Source organism: Quercus suber, unplaced genomic scaffold (genome assembly GCF_002906115.3).
Source record: "Quercus suber isolate HL8 unplaced genomic scaffold, Cork oak 2.0 scaffold_546, whole genome shotgun sequence".
In the NCBI taxonomy this organism is placed as follows: domain Eukaryota; kingdom Viridiplantae; phylum Streptophyta; class Magnoliopsida; order Fagales; family Fagaceae; genus Quercus; species Quercus suber.
Window position 1 is genome coordinate 83468 of NW_027069994.1, and position 18534 is coordinate 102001.

Here is an 18534-nt window from a genome sequence, read left to right on the forward strand (position 1 = left end):
TATAATAAATCTTGTAATTGAATGTTTATTCATGTGGAATAGGGTTTGGTTGAGTTTTCTTTACATGGAATAGTTATCCATAATTATTATTATTTAGTAAATTGAGAAATAACTATTCATTTTTAGAAGTGAAGTAATGAGTAATTCTAATTCATAGTAGGGTCCACCATGAATATGAGAGAAGTAAACACAATTTCACTATACTTCAGGAGTACCTAAAAATTTTCATGATGTAATAATTATTCCTAAATATACGTAATAACCTTAGAAATTATTATATTTCCAAAAATTCACACTATCCCTGTATGCACAATAATTATAATAACTTGCATGTAACCTATGCAAACGCATGGATACATTTAAAATTAAACACAATTTTTATTATAAAAATATAAATAATTAGTAAAATTATTTTAAATAAAATATTTATCATGTAACACATGCATACATATAGATACATTTAAAATTAAACACGATTTTTATTATAAAAATATAAATAATTAGTCAAATTATTTTTTTAAAAGCAAACTTAATTACTCACATATTAAAATTATTACCTAAATTTAATACAACTTATGATCATTTTTTTTCTAATTTTTAATAAGATAGAACGTGTAGTGATCTTTGTTGTATGGTGATTTTTATTGAGTATATGTGATTGTTTTTTTTTTTTTAATTTTTTATTTTACAGTTCATTAATATTAGATTCTTAGTATTTTTCATTTATTAACTCACTTAGTACAAAGATAAAATAAAAAAAAATAAAAAAAATAAAAATAAACTTAAGTGGATAATTATGGTGTGGTCCTCACTTAAATTTAGACACATGGCAAAAAATTAGATTCTAATTTCAAATTCTAATTGAACTTTATCTAAGTCTTACCTATATATATATATATATATATATTATAAAATTATTATGTTTCCGAAAATATAGATATATGGTTTTTTTCCTATTTTACAACCAAATGTATTGATAATGGATTATTATTCCATGACATTACATTCTATTCCTTGTAATACAAATTACAATTCTTAACATAATTATCATTCAATTTCAATGTACCAAATGTACCCTAAAAAGTGTTAGTTGAACTACCAAATCTAATGGGTAAAATATGTAACACCCTTAAGGTTTGGGTTAATACAAAATATAACAAAGGCTTTTAAAAAATATCCAATTTGCTCTCTAAGCATAAACGTCATTTAAAACCGTTTGATAATTCCTTATTCCTCGAAGTCCTCTATTTCCTTCCAACAACTTGTCCTAATTGCAAAGGTCTCATAAGTAACGGTTGCATTATTGCAATTAAATGCGAGTAAGAGTGCATGAGTAACTAATGATGTATAAATAACATCTAGATATGGATAAGGAAGCGAAAGGAGCAACAGATTTTATAACGGTATTAAGTGATGTTTATGCTTATGAAACAAATCGGATATTTTTGGAAAATTTTGTTAGCATGTGTCATCCGCCCAAATCTCAAGGGTAATTTTTCATTTTACCTAAAAATCAAAAATAAAAAAATCAAACAAAGATACATGTAAAAAATTTTTTTTTTTTAAATTTGAAATTCGGGGTCAGCTAAAACGTGTCATACAGTACAAGGAGACATGCTCCTTGACCGAAAAGCAGGGGCAAGTTAGTAGCCGTTTTTGTGATGTCCCAAACACGTTTGTTAAAAAAACAACCCCGTCAAAGAAAAGCAATTTCCACATCCAAAGTCAAGGTTGCCGAGTGGGAATTGGAATTGGAATTGGAATTTCCTCTCACAAAACTCTATATATAAGACAACCTTGTCTTTTCCCATTTTACAGACCAGCAAGGCCAGCCACACGTCTACCTTGCCTTTTCTTTCCTAAAACTTCTCTCTGTCTCGGTTGTTTGCATAACATTATGGTTTGCTTTCCTTCTTTCTAGCTCAACTTGGTTGAGATTACAACTAAATTAGATTTTTTTTTTTATAAAAAAAAAATAGAGTTTAGAGGAGTTGTGGTGAGGATAATATTGGACATGGATCAAAGACCAAACTTTGTCATCCAAGGAGGGTTCAAATTGCCCATTGGGTACAGGTTCCATCCCACAGATGAAGAGCTTGTTGTTCACTATTTGAAGCGCAAGGTTTTTTCTATCCCATTCCCAGCTTCAGTCATTCCTGAGTTTGATGTTTTCCAGACAGATCCTTGGGGCTTGCCAGGTTTGTGAAAATCTCATTTGGTTTCAATTTTTTTCAATATCCTTAATTTTTTGTAGTTCCTAGTGTTGTTTGGCTCAGGAATATGAAAGATTCTGAGACTAAATTCACATGCTATATTACTGTATTTCATACAGTCACATTTTATGCTATAAAGGGTTTTGAAGTTTACATGCTTGTGATTTAAAGCTTATGATTTTATGACCATAGTTTTAGAAATGTTGGTCGAAAATTGAAAAAAGGGTTATCATTTTTTTTTCTTCCCTTTTCAATGGTTTAGGTGATTTAAATGAAAAAAGGTACTTCTTTAGCAGTAGAAAGAGTGTCAATGAAAACAAGAGCAAGAGAGCTGCTGGTTCTGGTTACTGGAAGCCTATTGGCAAAGACAAGCAAATATTAGCTTCTGGGAGCAACCAAGCAGTTGGGATGAGAAAAGCTCTAATTTTTTGTGAAGGGAAGCGATCCTATGGAACTAAAACAAGATGGGTCATGCATGAATATCGTCTTGTGGACTCTCAGACAAACACCTATTCGACCCAGGTATAAACATAGATGAAATTAGAATAGCTACATCAGATGGATTTGAGGGAAAATTATTACAATTTGAATGAAATTGTGAGGGTAGTACTAACCCCAGTTGCAAATATTACTCTAAGCTTAAGTTTTGTGAGCTTAATGATTTTGTTTTTGATTCCATATCCAGGTATCTGAGATTGAAAAGGAAGATTGGGTTATCTATTGTGTACTTAAAAGAAAGAAGAGAAATGAAAAACGAGGCGCTATTTCTCAGCCCTCTAAGAGAAAGAAAGTTCAGAGCTTGGAGGTGATTAGGCCAAGTTTTATGAATTCCAAGGTGGAAGAGAGCTCTGATTTAGGTCCCCCTCAACCTTCTGCATCTTGTTCAAGTGTAATCACTGATATCCGTCCTAATGAGTTAGATCAGGAAGAAACAAGTTCCCATATTAGTTTTTCTTCATTTTCATGTATGAGAGAGGCTTAAAAACCTCATATAGAGAGAGTTCTGTATCGGGTATTCAACAGTTGACAGTTGTGCAACAAATGAGAATGGCCTAAAAGAAAAGAATTAGCATTTTAACTGTGTTTCAAAGGCTCAAGAGATTGTGTTCTGCAAGCAAATCCTTAATTATCAATTTAATAATGTTCCCTTCCATTATCTTTATTAATTTAATGAAATTCAAAGCAATCATAGTGAGTGGAAAAGTGGTGGCACTGATGGTTGCTCAGAATCTAAGGTTTTATTATCAAAAGGCAAATGATTTTTGAGACAAAAGATGATCCAAAGTAATAAAAATAATGAAAGGAATAGATACAATAGGCATCCAAAGAAAGAAGTAAACAGGTTCTGTATTTTTCTAATCATGACTTTGTGAAAAGAAGCATGAACACAAACCAGAACACTAAGATGGTACTGCAAAAAAGCATCTGCACTGCACATGGGGGGTGCCTGATTCAAATCCATCTTTTCTTTTTGTTATTTGTTTTGTTCAATTATAAGAGCATCTGACAAATTCATCAGGAGCAGCATACATCTTTCAATATAAGAAGAACTCAATACCCCATTAACAAATACTTTCCCCCTGACGAATCTTTATGACTTTTTTCGTTTAATGAATTAGTTTAAGCAACATAAAAAAAGCAAAGAGATTCTCAATGCGTTTCCAGTTGCTGTTAATTTCAAATTATTCTATATAAACAATGTGTTTTCTCCTAAAGAATGGTGTTGGTTGTGTTGGAAAAGGTAAAGATTTTTCTATGTACTTCGCTTGGACAGCGCAATCCCTTGTGAGGGTTGAATAAGATTCCTTTTGTCAACCAATGGAACCTAAGAGGAGAAACATCCATGGTTATTTTAGTAATCCAGCTAAGCTAAGTGAAGCAGCATGAAAAATTCTTTTTGTAGGTGAAAATATTGTGAAAAGAAAATGTATTGATCAGAATATTAGAAGCGTGCAATCTCCTGAAAGACCTCAACTTTATGTATGGACCCATTGCAAGTTGGATGACAAATACCACACATGTATGCAGTATATACAGCTCGATAGCATTAAGATTATATTCTAAACTTAAAAGGGATGAGTTATTATCATACGTTAAATTAAATATTAAGATTCTTTTTAGTCTATGCAATCACGTGATAAAATTTAATTAAAAACTTATGCCTTAGCACCTAAAAAATAATATCTAAGTTTTTCCTTATATGTAACCTATATTTCAAAGAACGATAATGCTACTGACAATTTTTTTCACATGTTTCACAATTACTAAAGGGTTCCATTTTGTATTGTGAATTCATATAAATCATGTGTCCACCATTCACAGTACCACTTCAATAATGTAAAAAATAGTGTGAAAAAAGTTGTGTTTGTAGCATTACTGTTCAAGAAGGGATACATCAACTTATAGGATATCACAAACTTGTAACAAACCCACTTAATTTGGAAAATCTGGGAGTCGATGAACATTTTTGTATATGTCTTGCTGAGCTGTTTAGTAGTCTCGAGTGTGGAAGCCAAAGAAACTATGTGCTATTAACTTGAAACATTATGTAAGAGTAAGACTAACAACATTAAAAAAATACATTGTTAACATAAAAAGGGTTAGGTGTTTTAGAAAGAGAGGTTGATGTTTCGGTCATGAAGATTACAACATTAGAATATTGTTTGTATACTTGATGAAGTTGATGTTTCTGTCATGAAGATAGCCACATTTTGCAAGTTGCCACAACAGAAAGAAAGAAAGGGAGGTTCTTGTGCGTGTGTGGTTGGGCTAGAGGCAGAAAAACGGTGACCATGGTTTCTTGAAGCAGTGGTTTTAGCATCTTTGTTAAGGACTATCTAAGGTATTACAATTCTGTACGTCACCTTTAGAGACGCAAAGAGGTAGATAAAAAGAACTGGATTGTGAGTTTTGGCGTAAATTGCTGACTTTTCTGGCTTAAACTTTTGTCAATGAAATGGACCTCGTATCGAATCATTGAAAGATGTCACAACCAAATTAGTTAAAAGGTGTGAATAAGTTTTTTTTTTTTTTTAAGAAATTTTTCATTTTTTTTTTTTAGAAATTTTTCCATGTCTTGTATGGATCCCAGTATATATGAACACTTTAATAAAATACAACACAAAACTCTCACTTTTGTGTGGTTTAAGAGAGGTCATTGGTAAGCAACCTTAATCTTAACACTTGATTAAAAAAATGACAAAATATGAGAGACAAAACAAAATAGAGACTTTAGGAGTTATAATGACCGATATAAAGATAATCAATTTAAAATTGAAAAGTTTGTGTGGTCCAAGAAGTAGATAGGAGTCATGGACATAGTTATTTTATTGGGCTCAACGAGTATCACAAGAAACTCGTGTTAAAATAAGTACAACTTATGGAATTCCATTCAAATCTCAAATATTAGCAAAAGTACAATATAAGAAAAATTATCCGAGTCACTAATTTGATACAAGTCATACAATATATATACGTGTGTACGATTCATGAACCTGCCCAATACACAACTACAACATGACACTTTTTTGCTTTGATTCGTCAAGACATATTGGACAATATGTATCACATATCATTCAATGCCAAATACCATGGTCACAATCACACCCAAAGGTATCTTTTTGTAGCTTTCTTCCACTCTACCAATCATCACAAGAAGAAACTTATTACCAGATTGTTGAATTCCCCCATTCTGTTAGTAAAGTCGGTTATATTGGTACACAACTGTGTGAATTGCAGCTATCAGGTTCGTTCTGTAGTTGTAATGGTTGACTAAGAATTGCTACAACAGTAATGGGGAGAATTGCTCTATCTAAAAGCTGGACAAGATAAAAGACTTTAAAAAGTGAACACATCGTAATCGCAGTATATTTTTACATTAAGCAGCTCTTACCAATTTACAATAAGTAGCTAGATGATTTTTCACTGCTAGCCATCAAACATTTCAACAATCAGACATTAGAAATCCAATCTGCAAATTGAGGAAATTTTGGTTCCTTCAAAATTCACATCATTGTCATAATGGTAGCTTCATCCAGAAGTAATCACTAACTCCTTTTTAACATTTCCCTAGCAAGCCCTAAGCTGCCTGGTCTATTTTTCAATTTTTTGTGCTTTACGTCAAAAAGTGAGAGACAATGAAGTTTTGTAGAGAGTGACTAATTCTTTATACTTTCTAGAGATAATATGGATCTAGCTGCACAAAACTTGAAATCAAAGGGCATTCTTTGTACTTATCTCGTGTACTCACTCACTTTGCAGGTTAAGACTGGGTGCTAATGCCATTTCTCTTTAATTCCAGCAGCACCAAAAACTGCAGTTTTCAATAGCGGTGGTTCTCCACATGCCCTCAGGACTGCTTCATTCTGTACAAGCATTATTAAGATATAAGATGAAACACCTTCTAATAAAGAGACAATCAAACACTGGAAAAAACACAAATGTTAAATAAAAGCAACTGAGCATAAAACAATTGATCATGTGTTATTCTGCACACTTATCCATGGGAACCCCACATGTCCACACCTCCGGAGAACCTCGTGTTGTATTGTTATTTGATCAAGCACCTTGGAAAAATACTACTTTGTTGGACATTTTTTCTAAAGTTGTGTGGGTTTCGTGGACTTGTCTTGTGCGATATACATTTATCCTAGCTCCAAATTACACACACATTGTCCCAGCTCCAACTGTGAAGGAACCCAAATGCCTTACCATTTTTGGGGAGACTCTAATTAATACTTTAATATAACATATAGGGACACTAATTAACAAAAAATCTTAAGGTTTATTTTTCCTAAGGGTTTGGCCCCAATTATGATATTTAATTCCTCAAGTTCTTTACTTTTCTTTCAAGTGATACCTCCACTAACACGTGTATAACCAAGAACAAGTAGTATACGAACCCATTAAAAAGAATGCCCCAAGCAAGTACACGAGACTTAGAGCATAAATTGAAATAAGATGACCTCAATGCAAGTATGCAACTGCAGGCATATCAAATTTAAGAATAATAATGAGAGTATACAACTAAATGAAGTGAAAAAAGTCGAGATTTAGATGCCACAGGATGGTTGAAGCAATGCATGTAAAGCTACAATATAAGATCTACCGCATAAGGTTTTTTAATCTTGATACAAGATTTGTTTCTGATGTTTTGGTTGATGGTCAGTGGCATTGGCCTCCTACCAAATCAGATAGCATGGTTTCCATTCAGGCAGGGCTTTTTACCAAATTAATTTGAAACATGAAGATTCTGTCAGGTGATTGCCTTCCACTTCAAGCCCGTAAACCTGCAACTCAGCTTGGAATGACATTAAGGGCAAGCATCAGCAAGTGGATTGGTACAGGTTGATTTGATTTAGTGCTAGAATCCCTATGCATAATGCATTCCTTCATATTATGGCTTGCTATCAAGGATAGACTTTGTACTTGAGATGGACTAACCAGATGGGGAATATAATTGTGCAGATACTGCAGAAGTTACTTGGAGTGCAGAGAAAAGGATATTCTTTGAGTGCTTCTTCATTAATAGACATCTCTGTTAAAAGCTTTGAATGCTAAATAAAATTTTCTTCATTAGTATAGTGTGGAAAAAAGTTCTCTCTTTATGTCTTGCTAATAGACATCTCTGTTCTTAGCCTGACATTATGCCTTGAAGTGCCCAAGAAGTATAAGGAAAAAGCTTGAGAGTGCTGGTATGTAAATTCACCTTTGCAACACTGTTTACCATATTTGGCTTCAAAGATGCGCAAGGGTCTGTAACAAATAGGTGAAAATTAAGCAAAAGTTATTGAAGTAGATCAAGATGATTTTTGAGCTCAAATTGGCGATTCAAGAATATTCACAAATTCTATTAGTAATAGAATCATCTTTTGTAATTGGAGAGTAGCTATGACTGTACTTAGCTAGCAGCTTTCTAGTGGTTTTTGTTGTTGCAGCATTACTGCTGCTTGTTTTCCATGAGCCTTTATACTTACTATATTCTTTTTTGCAATAATAATCTCTCAGTTTTATAAATAAAATAAAATAAAAAAATCCAATATCAAATCATTTGAAGTAAAACATTCAAAGTTTCAAACCAATGCAGCATCTTCACCCTCAAACTAAAAGAGCGAAAAATCATACTATTTAACTATCTGAATCTGCTATTAACAGGAGAAAATAAGAGCTAAAATCTCCTCAGCAAGCCACATTTATGACTATTAAATGAACATACACAATAAAAACATAAAATTGTATGGTCCATCTCCAATTACCCATCAAGGCAATTGCAATGTGACTTAACATATAACACTTCATTCAGTGCTCTTGCAAAACGCATCCTCTGTATCAACTACTATGAATGGAAAACCTTAAAGTTCACCAAAATTAATGAAAACAAAGACCAAGTCTTACATTAACAATATATTATAAACACACACACCTAAAATAAACAATGTCAACTACAATGCCCTACTTATTTTTATCAAAGTTCCAACTTTGACATAAACTCCAGACTATCCAAATTTGTAAATATGGGTAATTGATTTTTCAAGCAAACTATCTATTGGTAAAAATCCTAGTTAATAAGTTTGCTCCCACATAAGCCAATGCTTTCTACTTAGGAATTGGAATTCATGAATAACAGAATTTCTAGAGTTCATAATTTAACAAACACAATTCCCTCACTGTTTATAGTATAATAATAAAATTAAAAAATATATATATATATATATATAGAAATAACAAGTGAGAGAGAAGACTGGCAAACCCTGAGAAGCTTGTTGCATTTCTAATAAGACATACCCAAATCGTGTTTCTTGACTTTCTTCACTATCTCCATCACTCTGAGAAAGTCTCAGCCCCCAAAACGCCTTTTTCTTTTCTTTTTTTCATTTGCTCTGTCCTCTCTGTCTCTGGGGGTCACTCTCTTGCAAAGACGACAAACAAAATTGCAAAACAATACTGTGCTACAAGTCGTTTTTCCCAAAACAAGATTGTGCAACGTCCTACATGTTGTGAGGACAACACTTCAATAGACTTGACAAACAAGTCGGGTTGAGTGACTTGGGATTTGACCTAATCATGTACAGTTCGCCCTAAAATGGACTACAAAATGTATGACTCTATTCTTATCGAGTATTATGGTCCAAGGTTCATTAGTCTAATAATTTCACAAAAAATAAAGAAAATTTAGAAGTGATAGACCAACTTTCAACTTCGAATGCAATAGTAATCCATGGAAATAAAATCTAATCACCTAAACAAACTAAATGTACAGAGTTTTAAGAATAAAATGTGAAAATCTATAATAAATTTATGAAAGCTACTCAATCTACTTATTAATGCTAGTAGTAGATCCAACGTTGAAAATATAACTATTTGAGAATTACACCTCAAGTTGTCTAGTAATTTTGTCAGTATTTTTGTCTACAATAAAGAAATTTTATACTATGATTTTAGTATACAATATAATTGGATCCATAAAAAATTAACTTTTGAATTTTATAAGTATAATTATTTATTAAAAAGAAAAAAGGGATTAGCTATTACCTTCAAGTCTATATAGTCAACTTTGAGTAAAAATAAAATTACAATAAACAAAATCAAACAAGTTGGGATAAATCAAAATCAAACAAATATGGAAATACAACAACTAAATAACCCAGAAAGAGGAAAAGATGTGAGATTAATATTCTAAGAAAAAGATTGAGAATTAAAGAGAACATTCATAATAATAATAAAAATATAACAATCCATGTCTATGTGAGACAAAGAGCAAGATTTGAGAGGATGAAAAAAATGCAAATAGAAAAAGGAGAATTTTCCCCAAAAAATACAAGTCAATCCATGTAACTCGTTGGTCAAGTCAACTTGCCCTGACTCGCCATTTTAGTGGTTCAAGTATGAGTTGACCCATTTTCCATGGGTTCAAAAAATTCTACTTGAAGATTTGGTCTGAAATACTCTGCTTGAAGATGATAAAGAAGTGTGACCAAAAAGAAAGGTGATAAAGGTTACTGATTAGAGACATAGTTCAAGTAACATGACTTGAAGATTATATAGAACTATGACCAAAGAGAAAGCCAATAAAGGAGGCTATTGATCATTATAGTTCATGATACTCAACCAAGATGGTTGAGGATGCCTGATTAGAAGGAAAGTTCAAGGTTAAATGTATGATAAAGAGAGACGTGCCTATTGAATGTAGTTGAAATCGACAATATTGTCTTATCATAATATATTAAATTTAGAAAGACACATATAAGGTTATCAGGATTCTACTCACAAAACTGAATAAATCAAATTGAACGTGAAGAATTGCTTATAGCAATGGTGAAAGAGATATCTTGATCTAGCAGTTAAAGATATGAACTAATAAAGGCCAAATAAGTCTACTACGATATTTAATGGTCATATAGGGCTAACTTTTAAATTTTTAACATCGTATCAGAAAAGATTAAAAAAAAAAAAATTAATACCATGTTAGAAAGTTGAGAGATTTCTTTAGTACAATAACCAAGTGTATGAGATAATATGAAAGAACAAAATCAAGAAGGTAGTGAGAGTGAGTGTGTTAAGGTGTAGTTGGGCACATCTAAATTCCAGTTAGCAGGGAATGTGCACAAACGTTGCCGTTTTAGTTGGGGCCCAAGCCAAGTTCTAAATGACGATTCGATCTAAAAAAGATATCGTGCATCCTCAATTATCTCAACAACTTCCCAAATGCACATTGCAAATCTTTCTGTTTTTCTCCTCCTTCCAAAACTGATTTTTTGTGTCTCCTTCAACAAAAACTTAAGGTTGTTGTTTCTAATAGTGACAGTAATATAAATATTTGTTTCTCACCGCCAAAGGTCCTTGGTGTTATGGTTATATACATGAAATATGTATGTCCTTCTTAACCAAATGGAGAATCGTTATAAACCAGTAATTAAAGGTGAACAAAAAACTTATTTTTAGCTCTCATTATAACATAATGGGACTAAATTAAGTCCAGAGTTAGTGTTTGTTGACAGCTGAGACCAAATATAGTGTTTTGTTTACATGTCAAGATTTCAGTGCAGACTTTCAAAGGACAAGAGATGAGGAGACAAATGGATAAGAGGTTGCCAATAGAAGTGTAGGGTTCCCAATGCCTCCAACTATTAATTAGCAAAGTGATTGTAAAATTGAAACATATCGCTTCCATGGCTACATATCAACCTAAATATGCAACCCTCGTCGCATCCTTTGCTTATTTCTGAAGGGAAGTTTTTTTTTTTTTTTTTTTTTTCTTCTACATATATATAACACTAAACAAAGCTAGGGGACCCTTTGACTTTTATTGTCTCTGTGCAAAATATAAATGATAGCACTTTCGTCTGCTCCATCTTGATCTCTTCTTTCATGTCACTCCTCCTCAATGGGTTGCGGCATGTCAAAGTATGATCCTGAAGACTCGGTGCTCTTTTGCAAATTCAATGCGCGTCAAAATAATCTTCACCCCATTGATCAGAATGCTTGTTCTGATAATAAGGCTGATCATCATTGCCAAAACAGCATTACTTCGCCGGCAAAGGAGAATGAAAGAGAGTTGGAGACGAAAGAGTTGGAAACCGAAAAGGAGCCCAGAAAGAAGGTGTCAACAGCAAAAGCCGTGCCTGAGGAGGAGGGTCTTCACCATGAAGAGATCGAGGTGAGTAAACAGAATCATGAAGAAGAAGAAGAGGAAAATGAGCTTTTTAATGAGAGGGAAGATTGTATAACTGCTCCAGCATCGCCAAGTTTAAGGGACTGCATAATTGGTCCAGGATCGCCAAGTTTTAGGCTGTACTGCCGGGATTCTGACTCCAAGGGTAGCAGCAAGAATGATGGTGAGTAGTAACAATGTGTGTGTTGACAATTTCAACTAGCTAACTCCTTTGATTTCTATGAAAACGTATAGTTTTTTGCCATTCAATAAAGAATTGATATTCAAATCTCATCTATACAAAAAATAACCTATTGGTATTTTAATCAAATAATAAAACACATTAATCTTCATAAAATGCATGCTATATGGTTTCAAATATGATTGTTTCTTTAAAAGAACAAACACACACATATATATATTCGTTCGTTCATGCATAATGCGATTCTTTTTTCCTGAAATCATGAAATAGAAAAAGAATTCATGAAAAATTAGGTAATTCTTCAAAAAAAAATCATTTTAATACATGATAGTTCATTGATGACACATTTTGCATTTTGTACGTGCTGTATATATATATGCATGCAGAGTAAGATCGTAAGATATTCGAGAATCAATGCAATTGCCATACGTAGGCTGATAAGAGAGATTGATGATGAAATGATTAAAGAAAACGTGTTTAGAATATTTTCTTTTCCTTTATATTGTGAATTTCATATATGGAGAAATTGTTTTAGCCTGGATATTATAAGATAAAATCGACTGGAAGTATTTGCATGACGTTTACTTTTTCTCATTCAAAAAGTCAAAAAGAAAGACCTTAAATTGCGAAGTTTTATGTTGAAAGGGAAATGGCATAAATCTTGTTGCCAATTGCATATGATAGGCCAAACCCATGCATATTATTTCTTTGCAAAGCATGCATTGATCCACCAATATAGTATAAGCTTTTTCAAACCAAAATGAATACGACTAGTTACCAACCGTAGCTAGCACAAATTAAGAAAAATGAAATGGACATTCCAGTTAATGTATATATTTGTTTTCTTTCATTCATATTCTTTTCTTTTTCTTTTTTAATTACTCTCAAACACACTAGATAGAGAAACCCCATTTCTTTATCAACTCGATTGTCTTATTTCTTTATGAAATCTCAAACGCAGCTTAAAGCTCTTCTTGGCTTCCTAATTTCTAGCAAGGCTTAAAAAATTAGAATAGACATAAAATATTGTAGAAAATTTTGCTTGTACTAAATTTAAAGGAAAATAAAGTTGAACTTGGAAAAATTCAATTTGGAAGTCGATTTTTTTTTTTCTTAATCGATGCTGCACGAGGTACAAAGTTGAGAGATTAAACTAACTTGATATTCAATTGTATACCAAAAACTATGCATTAGAAGTATGAAGAAAACATGGATTCTAGAAAAAATAGTAAAACTATATTGTTTCTTGCGAATAAAGGATTTGTAATTGAATCCTACCTACCCAAAAAGAAATGTATTGGCGTGTCTTGGTATAATGGTAAAGAACAATAATTATGAAATGGACGCTTTGAGTTTAAATTCTATCATACCTAGCTATAAAAAAATATTTATAAAAAAAAAAAAGTAATGAAGAAAGTTATTGTTTGATAGAGTCTCTCCCGTGTTTATGAAGCTAAAGAAATTAAAATGCGTACGATATGTGTCATGGGCTTGTACTTATAGATAGGGATCATGATTTGATTATAAAATTGTAAAATTTTTAATCAGACTACTAGCTAATAGACGCTTTGAATCCAAATTAAGGTTACGTAAGATGTTACAACATATATGAAATGATATAGTTATTCTACAATATTCATAATCGTTGTATAGTTCATATCTAGTTAATGTCTTGTTACTTCTATTCCTTTTATCAGGGTTCCAGAACCAAAGTAGCCAAGAAAAAGAGAAAAGGAAGAAGATTACTAAAGAATATCTTACACAAGTGCCGACCAGCAGGAGCAAAATAAAATTCTTTAATGTGTCATGCCTTATGATGGTAGCAAATCAAAGACAAAGGCATTAATCTATTCCCTTCATCAGCTTAATTATATATATATATATATATATATCTTCTTCATGAATTTCTATGTTCTTGAAGAATAGGAAACAACTATCATTTTTATTGTTTTATTTATTTATTAGGTATAAATTTGATTACCATGTTGTTGAGACCATTCTAAATGCTTTGTATATATAGTTATATATATATACTGCCATAAAAGAAAAACACAAACAAGTTTGAGTTTCTCAGAGAAAAACCCTCGGAGGAATTCAAAAGTACTAGGATTTTAAGAATCATGGCCAGGGAGAGGTTGAGCGAAACTGCCACTCGATCACGTGAAGAAGACGCAGAGCCCCAACGGAGCACTAAAAAGGTAAAGGAAAACCACAGATTGGGCTCCCCACAGCCCGCACAGGAGGGAAGTAGGTCTTACAAGGAAAAACTAATTAGAGAGATGCCTGGGGCTTTCGAGCAAGCTTTCAGCTTTAGGAATTGTATGAACACTAAAGTGGAGTCTAACGATGAATTTCCAGAGCTACCAATCGGGGAGAAGGCCGTGAAGTTCTCCAAGAGCACAAAAATGAGAATTAGAACCCCATGCACAAATGCACTGATTGTTAAGGTTTTCGGGAAAACAGTGGGATACCATTTCCTACACTCTCACATTACTAGTATGTGGAAACCTGCTGGGAGAATGGATTGTGTTGATTTAGGGAATGACTTTTTTCTAATCAAGTTTCAAGCCAAGGAAGATCATGCCAGAGTTCTTAGGGAAGGGTTGTGATTCGTAGGAGGGCACTACTTCTCTATTAGATGTTAGGAGCCTAACTTCAAATCATCCAAGGCAAACCTTTCAGCAGTGACGGTTTACATCCGTCTCCCTAAGCTCCCAATAGAGTACTATGAACCAGCAGCATTGAAGGAAATAGGAGAAGCCATCAGACTAGTTCTGAGGATTGACACCCACATGGCAATTGAATCCTGAGGGAGGTTTGCTCGGCTTTGCATTCAAGTGAACTTCAATGAACCGATTGTCAAACTTTTGAAGATGGGGGGGATTGATCAACCCGTCCAATATGAGGGGATTAATTCTTTGTGTTTTGCATGTGGTCGAGTTGGGCACAAGGCGGAGTTTTACCACTACAAGATCAGCTTGCCGGAGAAGGGAGGAGCAGAGGTTGAAGCAGATATCAGCCAAGATGAAAGAAAACAAAAAGGGTCAGAAGTTGCAGAAGATGCTTTTGGACCTTGGGTCCTTGTTGCATGAAAGAGGCAATCTCTCAAAAACACACCAAAAGGCAGAAGCTAAGCTTACCATTTAGGAGCAGAAAACCAATCCCCAAGGCCTGGCAATGTTCCTACCTCAGCCAGGTGTGCTCCGGATGCTAATAAAGCTAATGGGGATAGCTAGGAAATAGCGCGAAAGGCTTTTTTAAACCCGAATTTCTGTCCAAAACGAGGTGAGCAACTTGATGAGCCCGTTACCTTGAGTAAGCCCATGCAGGGGGGTAAAATAGTAAATGCTAAGCCCAATATAGCAGGCCCAAGACCCATGAAAACAAAAAGGAAAACTCGTAAGTCAATGGATAGGAAAGAAAAATGCAAAAATACTGTCCATAGTTTGGAAAGAGGTGGGTGCTTCTCCTTTCACCCAGTCAACGGCAATAGGTGAAAGGATGAGCTTTTTGGGTTCATCGGAATTTTCTAGGATGGATTTTCAAGGATTCAGAGCCGAGGTTCAAGTGCTTCCATTGTGACTTCGACCGGTGCAGGCACTCATGGGAAGGAGCAGATTTCCAATATAAGTATGGACTGAATGAAGGAGGCTGAGCTTATAGAGGTAGTTAGCGGTGAAGATGAGATGGAGAGCAACCAGAAGTATACTTCAACAAGACCACCCCTGATGGAGATTGCAAATAAGGAAAATCATAGTCCCTCGGAGCTCGCCATTATGCATATTTCGTCCAGTTCCTTGAAAGGGATCGACCCGGCACTACGAACAGGGCAGGGGCAAAGGATGAGATAAATGGGGGAGTGGTTGGCAAGCTTCATGGTGATCAACTGGGGGGCCCCGAGGCACCTATTGAGGACATGCTATGTGAGGAAGGAGGTGAGGCTCCAAACTCCTCCTAAGATTCTGGTTTTTTTTTTTTTTTTTCTTGATCTGTAATTATGAATTTAATTATCTGAAACTATAGGGGTACTCTTAACCCCACCTTCTATACTAATGTTATTGATTTGGCTTGTATTCACTATCTTGCTATTTTGATCCTAACTAAGACTAAAGCTAGTGGTGATAGGGCAAAAAGGATTGCTAATAGGTTGCTTTTTCATGAGGCAATATTTGCTAATGCTATTGGTTTATCTAGTGGTTTGTGGATATTTTGGGATAGCTTTCGGGTGAGTGTAACAAAGCTTGCAGCGACGGAACAAGAAATTCATGTGTTGGTCACTCCAATTCATGCTAATACTTTGTGGTTGCTGTCTGCAATTTACGCCAGTCCAAGATTTGCAGAGAGACGTCTTCTTTGGGATAATTTGAAGAATATAGCTGATCTCCATTCTTTTCCCTAGGTGATGGCAGGGGACTTCAATGAGGTTTTGATGGGGAAAGATAAATACATGGGGAAAGCTGTGAACATTAGTAGAGCTCTACATTTCCAAGAATGTCTTGACTCCTGTAAGATGATTGACATAGGCTTTTTGGGGACCCATTACACGTGGTCGAATCAGCGTCCTCTAACTCACCTTATTCAAGAAAGAATTGATAGGGTATTTGTCAACGTGGAGTGGAATGGTTTATTCCTTGAAGCATCTGTTCAGCATCTTGAAAGGGCACATTCTAATCACTGCCCTGTTTTGTTGTGTCTGAATAGGAGTCAAGATGTCAATTTTCCACGACCCTTTCGTTTTCAGCTAACGTGGTTGACCCACCTAGACTTCCCGAGGGTCGTGAGAGAGGCTCGGGCTAGCCTAACTAGGCTCCCTGTAGCAGTTTCAACTTTTGTAGATAAAGCAAGAATTTGGAATAAAAATGTTTTTGGAAACTTGTTTCATCGGAAGAAAAGAGTTTTTGCTAGACTCGGCGGTATCCAAACAGCCATGTCGATCAATCCTAATAATTTCCTGGTGAATTTGGAGAGAGAGTTGAGAGCTGAATATCATGAAATTTCCAAGCTAGAGGAGGAGTTTTGGGCCATGAAATCTCGGATAACTTGGTTGGTGGAAGGGGATAGGAATACTAGTTTCTATCACACCTTGGCTCTGGTTCATAGAAGGAGAAACCATATTTCATACATGAAAGATAGTGTTGGCAATTGGGTTCAAGGGGAAAGAGAGATAGCTGATTACATTAGAAAAGGGTACGCAGAGCTTTTCACGTCTAGCCAATGCTATGCTTTCAGGTCTGCTTGGAATCTTCCATTTTGGAACAATTGCCTTAATGAGGTTGAGGCTAAGAACCTTATCCGACCAGTCTCCAGCGATGATATTACTACTGGTTTATGGTTGTTTAAGGCTTTCAAAGCTCCCGATCTCGATGGCCTTCATGCAGGATTTTTTCACCGCTTTTCACCGCTTTTTTTTCAGTCTTTGTAACACAGTTTATAAGATAGTCACTAAAATCATTGTGGCTAGACTTAGGCCCTTACTTCCTGGACTTGTTTCTCCACTTCAAATAGGTTTTGTGCTGGGTCGAAGAGGGGTTGATAATACCATTATTGTACATGAGATTATTCATTCCATGTCTAGGAAGAGGGGTAGAAGTGGAAGCATGGCAATCAAAATTCACTTGGAAAAAGCCTATGATCAGCTTGAATGGAGCTTCATTAGAGATACTCTCACTCTCTTCAAGATCCCTAACCAGCTAATCACCTTAATTATGAGTTGTGTCTCATCTACGTCTATTTCCATTTTATTTAATGGAGGTGCTTTAGAACCTTTCCTCCCTTCGAGGGGTATTAGACAAGATGATCCCCTCTCTCCTTATCTTTTTATATTGTGTATGGAATTTTTGGGAGCTTTCATTGCTGATAAGTGCAATTCCAAGCTTTGGAATCCCATTAAGGCTTTTTAGAGTGGTCCGGCCTTCTCCCACTTATTTTTCATGGATGACTTAGTTCTCTTCGCAAAGGCTGACCGGAAGAATTGTGTGGCGATTAAGGAGGTGTTGGATTCCTTTTGTAGCATTTTTGGCCAAAAGGTGAGTCATGAGAAACCCCGAGTGTTCTTCTCCCCCAATGTGTCTCCTGAAGCCAGGTCTGAGTTAAGTGACATTTTGGGCTTCCACTCCATTCCTTCATTAAGGAAATCCCACTATTAAACACTCAGCTGTGCCCCAAGACTTTGGGTTTATTATTAAGAGGGTGTAAAGCAGACTAGCTGGGTGGAAAGCTTATCTGCTCTCTTTTGCTGGCAAACTTGTCTTGACACAAGCTGTGACAACCACAATCCCCAATTTTGCCAGCCATGCGTCGCTCTTCCCGCTAAGATTCTGATTAGCATTGATAGACTTAGTCGTAATTTTCTTTGGGGTTCGTCAGAGAATAAGAAGAAGCTCCATTTGGTGAATTGGAAGAAAATAGCAAAGCCCAAGAAGGACGGGGGTTTGGTTATCCAAGCTGCCAAAGCCAAGAATGTTGCCAAC

General features: G+C 34.8%; 3 protein-coding genes and 1 long non-coding RNA gene across 5 annotated transcripts; 3 read left to right on the plus strand and 1 right to left on the minus strand.

Moving 5' to 3' along the window:
- The first annotated feature begins 1795 nt into the window (after positions 1 to 1795).
- Positions 1796 to 3291, plus strand: LOC111996957 (NAC domain-containing protein 83). The gene is made up of 3 exons (XM_024028990.2): positions 1796 to 2198; positions 2476 to 2735; positions 2899 to 3291. Exons 1-3 carry the CDS (start codon positions 2015 to 2017, stop codon positions 3193 to 3195), a joined length of 741 nt encoding a protein of 246 aa, XP_023884758.1. The 5' UTR covers positions 1796 to 2014; the 3' UTR covers positions 3196 to 3291.
- A 2767-nt stretch (positions 3292 to 6058) lies between these two features.
- LOC136063606 (uncharacterized) lies at positions 6059 to 9178 on the minus strand. Of its 2 annotated transcripts, XR_010625236.1 has the most exons (3): positions 8997 to 9178; positions 7440 to 7967; positions 6059 to 6577 (listed from the first exon to the last, which is right to left on the minus strand). It is a non-coding gene; the product is annotated as an uncharacterized LOC136063606 (long non-coding RNA). The 2 variants fall into 2 exon arrangements; XR_010625235.1 differs by having other exon boundaries at positions 6059 to 7967.
- A 2289-nt stretch (positions 9179 to 11467) lies between these two features.
- Positions 11468 to 14061, plus strand: LOC136063602 (uncharacterized). The gene is made up of 2 exons (XM_065764231.1): positions 11468 to 12046; positions 13762 to 14061. The coding sequence occupies exons 1-2, from the start codon at positions 11596 to 11598 to the stop codon at positions 13908 to 13910; spliced, it is 600 nt and encodes a 199-aa protein (XP_065620303.1). The 5' UTR covers positions 11468 to 11595; the 3' UTR covers positions 13911 to 14061.
- Positions 14062 to 15705: 1644 nt separating this feature from the next.
- Positions 15706 to 17486, plus strand: LOC111991384 (uncharacterized). Its single transcript, XM_024023163.2, has 3 exons — positions 15706 to 15899; positions 16088 to 16289; positions 16464 to 17486. The coding sequence occupies exons 1-3, from the start codon at positions 15706 to 15708 to the stop codon at positions 17484 to 17486; spliced, it is 1419 nt and encodes a 472-aa protein (XP_023878931.2).
- The last annotated feature ends 1048 nt before the right edge of the window (positions 17487 to 18534 follow it).